Source organism: Vigna radiata, chromosome 4, assembly GCF_000741045.1.
Source record: "Vigna radiata var. radiata cultivar VC1973A chromosome 4, Vradiata_ver6, whole genome shotgun sequence".
Classification (NCBI taxonomy): domain Eukaryota; kingdom Viridiplantae; phylum Streptophyta; class Magnoliopsida; order Fabales; family Fabaceae; genus Vigna; species Vigna radiata.
Window position 1 is genome coordinate 13882857 of NC_028354.1, and position 8670 is coordinate 13891526.

The 8670-nt window shown below is 30.0% G+C and overlaps 1 protein-coding gene across 2 annotated transcripts; it reads left to right on the top strand.

Annotated features, from left to right (window-relative positions):
- The first annotated feature begins 3982 nt into the window (after positions 1–3982).
- LOC106759080 (50S ribosomal protein L22-like) lies at positions 3983–7588 on the top strand. 2 transcript variants are annotated; one of them, XM_022779528.1, is made up of 6 exons: positions 3983–4219; positions 4332–4417; positions 5945–6112; positions 6614–6724; positions 7068–7134; positions 7227–7588. In XM_022779528.1, the coding sequence occupies exons 1-6, from the start codon at positions 4090–4092 to the stop codon at positions 7499–7501; spliced, it is 837 nt and encodes a 278-aa protein (XP_022635249.1). In that variant the 5' UTR covers positions 3983–4089; the 3' UTR covers positions 7502–7588. The 2 variants fall into 2 exon arrangements, with proteins under 2 accessions (XP_022635249.1, XP_014497578.1); XM_014642092.2 differs by lacking the exons at positions 3983–4219; positions 4332–4417 and adding an exon at positions 5613–5775.
- Positions 7589–8670: the final 1082 nt, after the last annotated feature.

The following is an 8670-nucleotide window of genomic DNA, read 5'->3' on the forward strand; positions in this document are numbered from 1 at the left end:
TACTTTGATTAACTGCATGATCGCCATCAAATTAATTAAGAATGTACTTTAATTAATTTGAAACTTAAACAATAATCAATTGAACAATGATNTGTGAATAACCAATGATGAATCTATTTTGGAAAAGCAGTGGGATTAGCCTGTTTTNTCATAATTGTTTTTAAGTTTTCTATTTGTTTTACAACAATCTTTAAACATCCTCACTTTTGTTCTTAAGCATTGCATAGCATACATAAGTTTCAGATATTCGAAAGCAATTGGGAGACGACTTAGGGTTACTGTAGCCCTATCTACTTTCTTGAATACTACTAGGCAATACTGAAGTTGCCTTGAAAAGTAGTATTAATTTGATAGCTTCAACGACAGCTTATTATCTTCTCCAGTTCTCCAGAGCGTTTTTCTATTTTTCGTGTCAAAAGATTGTTTCTGCCTTTCTGTCACATCTTTTAATAGCCAATTAACTTCATTAATTCGCTCAGCGCACAAGAGTGTGTGTGCTGTGCAAATTTCATTTAATTCTACACTAAAACTGTTGTTATTCGCTCAATGCACAAGTATGTGTGCGCTATGCGAATTTCCAAATCGTTGGCTTCTTTAACTGTCGTGATTCGCTCAGCACACAGGCTTTGGTGCACGGTGCGAATTTCTTTTTTCTAGCTCTGCGAATTTTGGCTTACACTCTGCGAGAATTGGTTGACAGATTCCAATTTATACATATTTTCCTGTACAATAATTTACATAACAATCTACTTCCTATTAAAACTTTTCACTGAGTAAAAACATGAATAATTACAAAATTGAGATCATTTATAAGTGTAAAAGTAACTCGTTTTCACACTTGCTCGTTCTAGGACATTGACCATCATTTTAAGTTCTTCAACTACAGATTCTTACTCTTCTAGAGTACGCATCAAACTTTCTCTGCATTTTCTTTTAAGCATTTTTTTTTGTTGATCGTTGGTCATCCTTCCTTTTTGGTGGTGGTTGTTTTTCTTTGACATCCTTGTTATCCTTCATTGCAACACCAAAATCATCAACAACATGAACTTAAAATTTAACAATATATAACATGTTATAAAACTACTGTCAATATATCATAACATTCACAAGTCAAAAAACACACCACATACCACACCCATCTCCAAAACACGTTTGACAATGTTGTCTCCAAAATTTCTATTCATCCAATGCAAGATCCTTGGAAATTTCTCTATTGCACCTTCGGGAGGAATGAAATGGTCACAAAACCATACCTAAAAAAGATGTAATTGTTATAAATTACTCATAATCATCAAACAAATATTCAAGAATTTACTTCTCAAATAAATAAATAACCACTACCTGCAACATGTAAACACAACCATCAACATAAACGTTGGTTGTAGCTTTGCCTTTCTTCACAGCATCTGAAGCTTTGCTCAAACTTTGTAACAAATAACGATACACTAAACTACCCCAACATAATTACTCAGACCACTTAAGTTGTCAACAATTTCAAACATTATAGGAAACACTCGTCCACTACGATTTAGAAATAAAATCTACAAGCTACATAAATGATCACAATGTATGTTTCTTTTATGTTTTTTCAACCAGAATTTGTAAATGAAATTCAAATCTTTAGTTCCCTTATTTCACACATTTACTTTTACCCATTGTATCCTTTAAGTTTATATTATGACCGTCTGAACTCAACCTTAATCCTAAACAAAAATCTTTTTCATTCATATTTAGAACTTTGTCTCCAATTATAAAAGCACTGAATAACTCCCTCAAAATTTTGTTATTGAATATAACTTTACCACTCAAGTCTAAGAACTAAGCAAATGGAGTCTTTGAAATGAGTGACCGTTGCTCCTCTGTCAAACGTTCGTTCAAAGTATAAAAATACTCTGTTGAAAAAGAATGTCGAACAGTCAACTGCTCAACCAAAACAACACAAATGCAAACACCAAAGGAAAAAACCAAAAACCCAAAAGGGGTCAACTGCTCAATGAAAACAACACAAAACGAAAAATCCAAAACCCAAACCGAGAAGTAAAATGGAGAAGAAAAACCCAAAACCCCAACACAAAACGAAGAACGTATTTACCTTGCTCAAACGAAGATGTTGTCCGGAACTTGTCATTTCGAACACCAACAACGACAACCAACTGCGAGAACGATAACGAAAATGAAAAAAGAGAATGAAAACAGACGAAGAACCAAAACACATGAGAGAACGAAAACCAAAAGAGAGAACATTCAAATATAATAAAACAAAACAAGGATATAATTAGAACAAAAACTTTCTCAAACTCCCTTCATTTTTGACAACAGATTTTATCAATAAAACAAAATAAAAAATGAACAAATGAGAGGTTGACATCTGTCTTTATCAAAAGTGTGTTGAAATATGGTTTTCAAAATAACAGGTCCCGCTTCGCATCTACAAGTCCGATGTTTGCTTGTAAAGTATTTGTTTAATATATTATTTACTGTTTGTTACATTGTATTATTTAATGTTTCATTAGATTACATTACATAGTTTTAAAAATTCTGGTTTGCATATTAAATTTCTGTTTCATTAGTTTAAAAATTTTAAAATCTTTTATTATATTATTTTCAAATTTCTGTTACACAGACGTAAAAGTTTGTTTTTTTAAATCTTTTACTATATTATTTCAAAATTTAAAAGTTTGTTTGTTTTGAATGTAAAAGTTTATTACATTAATTTAAAATATTTAATTCTATTATTTATAAATGTTTAAATAGATAATTTTTATGAATATTTTAAATTTATTAAAAATATAAATTTATTTAAAATTCATATCAAAAAATTATAAAAATTATTATGTAGATTTAAGTATTATTATTTTTTTGCTGTTTTTATTTTTAAGTTTATCATATTATTATTTTTATTTTATAATTCAATTATAAATGTTTAATTTATTCTATTAATTTTTAATTTTGTTATAAAATAAATTGTATAACTTTTTTAATTTATTTAAAAAAGGGTTAAATATGTTTTTAGTCCTTATACTTTGGGCGATTTTGGTTTTAGTTCCTCTTTCAAATTAAGGTACAATTTAGTCCTTCAACTTTAGAAAACTCTGGTTTTAGTCATTTTTACCAAATTTTTTTAACTTTATTAGTTTGAAAGAGAGACTAAAACCAAAATCGCTCCAAAGTATAAGGACTAAAAACATATTTAACCCTTTAAAAAAATGTGTGCCAGAAATTTTCACTTCTATACTGAAGAAGTTGTTTTCAAAAGGATCTTTAACCATATTTTTTTTGTTTTTTTAAATATTAAATAGTTTTAAACAGGGGTGATTTGGAAATTGTTTCAAAATTTGGAGGTGGAAGATAAAACTCCCATAAAATAAACAACATAAACCCTGCAAAAATCTTAGACATGTGCAATCTTGTAGAGTCTAAAAGCTAACATGTTATTTGATAATAAACTTATGTGTGAACAAAATAAATAGAAAAGTACACTCAAGAAAAAGTTTGTTTTTTATATTATATTTTTACGAAAAAAAAAAAACTAACCTGATTTCCATTTTTTAATGCGTAATTTTGGTCATGTCAATTAAAATATGAAAAAAAATATATAGTTTTTAATTTTGAAAAATCAATAAATTAGTTCAATCAATTATATAAATTTAGAAAATACCAATTAAAAAGAAAAACAAGCTTTCTGAAAATATTAGTACTAACATGGATGCAATGTCCTAATAAGTCTAATATTGTTTATTTATTTTAAGATGATTAAGATTATTTTAACATTCATATTAAATTAAAATTACTTTTTAAATTTCTCTTTGACTTAATCTTATATTTTTTTTCTTTTAAATTATTTTAACATACATATTAAATTAAATATATTTTTTAAATTTCTCTTTGACTTAATCTTATAAAATTTTTTTCTTAAAATGGCAGAAAAGAACACATAACCCTGAAAAAGGAACACAACACAGTCTGGTATTGCCTACGGTTTGTTCATCTTCCCACACCATTTATTATCTCTGCACAAACAAGAGAATCAGTGGATATTTTTCTTGATTATCTAACTACACTATCTCTGTCCCATTCCACAGACCAAAGATGGTGCAGTGGCAGAGACACATTTTCCCCTTTCTTCGCCACATTCACAAGCGACTGGTGGATCATCACCATGTCAATGCTTCAGCTCCAAGCCTTCTCATTTCTCGCTTAGCCTCTTCTCTTTCACAAGGTCAAGACTTTCTCTATTACCCTTTTTCGTGTTTTCGCTTTTGGGGTCTGAATTCTGTGAAATTTGTGACTTCTAAGGATTCGTTAGAGTAAAACTTGCTTTGGTATTGTAGGTCAGATAGGGAGGAGAGCGTGGACAATAACGACGCCAACTTTGCCCGGTTTCTCAAGACCCATTTTTCTGGGTTTCCAACATCAGGTAAAATCATGTTTTGATGGCATGATCACTGGTATAGTAAAACTAAGGCTTTGTTTTGAATGACTTATTAAATCATTTTGACACTAAAATTTATGGTTTTGAAAAGTTTTGCGGACATGGTATTCATACCCTGAAAGAGAGAAGTGGGACATGTGATGGTTATATAAACAGGGAATTTGCCTCTATAATATTCGGTCTTAACAGAATCACTCTATCTTTTTTTACTTATATAAACTGGGAATTTAACTTTTGGTAATCTGAATCATAGCAAAACCCCAGACATACAATCTCTCCTTATGTTAACCACATAGCAGCCGCAATAATGGATGAAGTTGTAATAGAAGGATTTGGAAAGAATAATGTTTTTGAGGTTGGCCGCTGATTCATTTCCATACCTTCATCCGCTGATTTGGAAAGAAACTATGACCATATAAATAATTAGCTAAAGTGTGAACCTGTAATTGAAGAAGCACATATCCTGACGCTTGGTGACTCTCTCCCGAAAAAGAAAATCTGTCAATGGACAACGGCTAATTGAATGGCAAAGGAAAATGCACATCACTTTTTAAACGTTCTTTATGCTTGCAACACTATATAACAGAAAAGTGAATTACAGTCAACATTATTTTCAGAAAAATGAAATGAGAGAATGAGACAGTAGTTGTTGGTGAACATACCGAAGGGAATGTGAAGAAGAAGGGTGGGAAGAGAGTGAACAGTTACATGGAAGAAGGGTGGTTATTTCTTTATTGGTCCATGTTTATTTGCTTGTAAATTCATAAAACACTTTTTCTGGAATTTTGAACTGACAACGTAAAGTTCGGAAAAGATGATGAAGCCAAAGAAGAATGTGCATCATCAATATAATCCTTTAGTTTGTATTATAGTGTATCAAATATATGTATATTTTTATCAAATATGTATATTTCTCGTTTCCAACAACCTAATCGTCTTTCTTTTCTTTGAGCTCATTCCGCACCATTTCTGAGTAGGTAGACTGTCCAATCTGAGCTCAAGCAAGTTATCCCACACTTACTGATCTCGAATTCTAATATCTTTGTCTATAGTAACATATAATAATTAAGAATTAGATATGATTTTAGTTGGATAAATTTTAATACTGTTACCCTTGGCTTCTGTTTTGTTGGTTCTTTATAATCTTTTCTTTTATTAATTGTCTTGTCAGGGATATCTTATCCTCCTATATTTGTATATCACTTCTTTCTTTATGGATTTGTTTTTTATTTGAAAACAAAATTACTTTCACAACAATTCTTGTTGCTGCGCCCTAAATTGTGCGAACACTTTCTTAGACTTTGTGATCATACTCAATCATGTTTGGAGATTTTAATAAACAGGTTTGTTCGTATTTAATATTTTCCAAAGCATCAAACTAAAACCTCTGGGCTTACTAAGCCAGTGTTATAAGTTTCATAATTTTATGTCTCTGCATGGATTATTGTTGCTTTGCTACTCTCTTCTTACCTTCATCTTTTTTCTTTTATTACTTGATTATTTCCGTTTCAGGGAATTTCAAGTACTGCTCCATTGCTGGCAAATTCATCTGAGGAAGCACCTGTTTTGTCACCTTTAGTCCCAATTTCATCTTTGGGTGGTTCAAAAGGTGAAGACCAGAAGCAGAAAGCTGTTACTAAGCCAAAAACGGTTCAAGCAATATTAAAGGGAATAAAGCAGGTTTGTGATCCATCTCACTGTTCATGATTGTTTGCTTTTGGTTTTCTAACATGCGGCAGTTGGTTTCCTTTCATTAAGGGCATGTTTGGCAGACCTGAACAAAGTATATGTTGAGTGAATTTTGTTTGAAATGATTCTAAAGTGTTTAAAAGTACAATATGAAAACTTATAACGTTTAGTCTTCTAACTGCTTAAATATTGTAACAGATTCTACTTTATTCATTCAGCATAATGCATGTCATGATTGTATTTAGAAATTGTGGCCTTCTCTAGCCGCTCTACAATTCTGTTCTGTGGTGCACCATTTTATGAGGTGCTATTGACAAGCCAAAAATATTTAAAGAAAAAAAAATAACTTTTTTTTATAGAGTTAACTAATTCAAGAGCATGCTATTGAAATATACCTTCCTTGATTTGATGTGTAAACTATCGTAATTCATTGTTTAGTTCATATCTGATTGAAGCTGATTTTTTCGTACCCTGTCTTCAATGGTATTTTAGAGTCCGAAGAAGGTCAACCTAGTTGCTGCTCTGGTTCGTGGCATGCTTGTTAAAGATGCATTAATGCAGCTGGAATTGACAATAAAAAGAGCAGCAAAAACTGTTTATCAGGTAGTAATACTAGGCGTTGTTTATTGTCACCTCATTGGACAAGATTGCAAAAACTATAATTTTAATTTGTTTCAAAGTTCCTCTTTGATTGCATCAAATATTAATAATTTCTTTTCTCAATATTTTTTCCTCATGCCCTAGCCATTTTAAATTTTCCCACTTTAACACCAATATGAAATTCTAAATTATTCTTACTTTTCAGTGCTTTTTGCCTGCGTTTAACACAAGTTGTGAGTATTTAAATTCCGGTTATGTTCAATTTCAGTGGAGAGAAAGGTTGTATTACTTTGTATATGGTAAAGCAAAATTGGCAGCATTTGTTTTAATATGCTACACATTGCAGGTTATACATTCGGCCCGAGCAAATGCCTCTCACAATCATGGGTTAGATCCAGAACGCCTCATTGTAGGTAATAAATATCTTGAAGTTGAAAATTGTTAGAAGTGAAGTTGTTTTGTTACCTCATCCAATGATGAAAGGCTTAATTGTTTCTTCTCGCAGCGGAAGCATTTGTAGGAAAGGGGTATTTCAAAAAGAGAATTTCCTTCCATGGCTGTGGAAAATCAGGGACCATATTGAAACCAGAATGCCGGCTAACAGTTGTAGTGAGAGAGATAACACCGAAAGAAGAGGCTGATATTGCTAGGTTGAGAGTTCACAACTTTAAGAAACTAAGTAAGCGGGAGAGACGACTTGTGCCTCATCAACTTATTGAGACCACTCCTGTTTGGGGCCGCAAAAACAAATCTAGTGTTCAAAACTTCAGTGCTGCTTAACATGGAATGAATGTATTGCACTGAACTTCAATGGATTTGGCATGGCTGGGTTCAATTTTTTAATTTTAACAATCAATTCCTATTTTTTAAACTATAAACAAAAGAACATAATAATTAACTTCAATTATCTGAAATAAATTACAATAATTATTCATTTAAACTTATTTTTACCATTTGTTACTAATTTTTTCTCCGTCACCTGTTATAAATTTTACAATAATTATACATGCAACGACTTCCTTCTTACCTATAGCACACACAAAGCTTCATTTCATATTCCATCTTATAAAATTGAAAATCACTATAGGATGCACCATTTCTATAGTCTCCCACGAAAACAACTTCTTCAAAAGCTAAGAAGTTGACATGAAATTTCTATAACATTCCATTAGGGAAGTTAAATAGGAAGCCCAGAAGAAGATATTACAATTGATTTTATTTTCTTCTATTCAATAATCTATATTGTTTGGGAGGAGTCAAAATTAAAAATAATTTAAATATTTATTATTTCTTCAATATTTTGAGATGTTTTTATAAAAATAAAACCCTAAAGTAATTTGTTTTATGGACAAAGACAACAAACCTCCATGCCTTAAAATAACAATTTTTGTGATAAATAATAAGTTCTAATGACTTGAAATAAATATAATTGATGACTTTTGACATAATTATCGAATTTTATGTTAACAATTATCAGATCCAAAAGTGACAAAAACTAATAAAAATATTTCAAGTACCAAACATTTTTTTTATAGTAAACTAAAAAAGAAAGTAAAAATTATTTGGGCCTAAATTTAATATATACTTTTATAGCTATTTATTTATTTTGTATTAAAATAATGTGTATAAAAAGTATACGTTTTATGAAAACATTTTTATGATAGTCTTAAAAAAAAAGAAATAGTTAAACCATTCAACTTTTCTTTTATAAAAATATTATTTAACTTTATGTTTTAAAACGTTAATTGTAATTTTTGTTAAGTTTTAGTTTTAGATCATATGATATTTTTAAACAAAACAATGGAGGTGGGTGTCACTTTATTAAAAATGTAATATATATATATATATATATATATATATATATATATATATATATAGTGATTGCAATTTTCCATTAGATTTTACTACCTTTTGGTGATTATCACTTCAATATTTAATATTCTCTTGCA

Bases quoted from the DNA above. Each gene is read 5' to 3' on its own strand.
- LOC106759080 (XM_022779528.1), top strand. From the start codon at position 4,090: ATGGTGCAGTGGCAGAGACACATTTTCCCCTTTCTTCGCCACATTCAC. The intron at 4,418-5,944 runs GTAAAATCATGT...TTTCCGTTTCAG, and splicing joins TTCTGGGTTTCCAACATCAG to GGAATTTCAAGTACTGCTCC. The intron at 6,113-6,613 runs GTTTGTGATCCA...ATGGTATTTTAG, and splicing joins TATTAAAGGGAATAAAGCAG to AGTCCGAAGAAGGTCAACCT.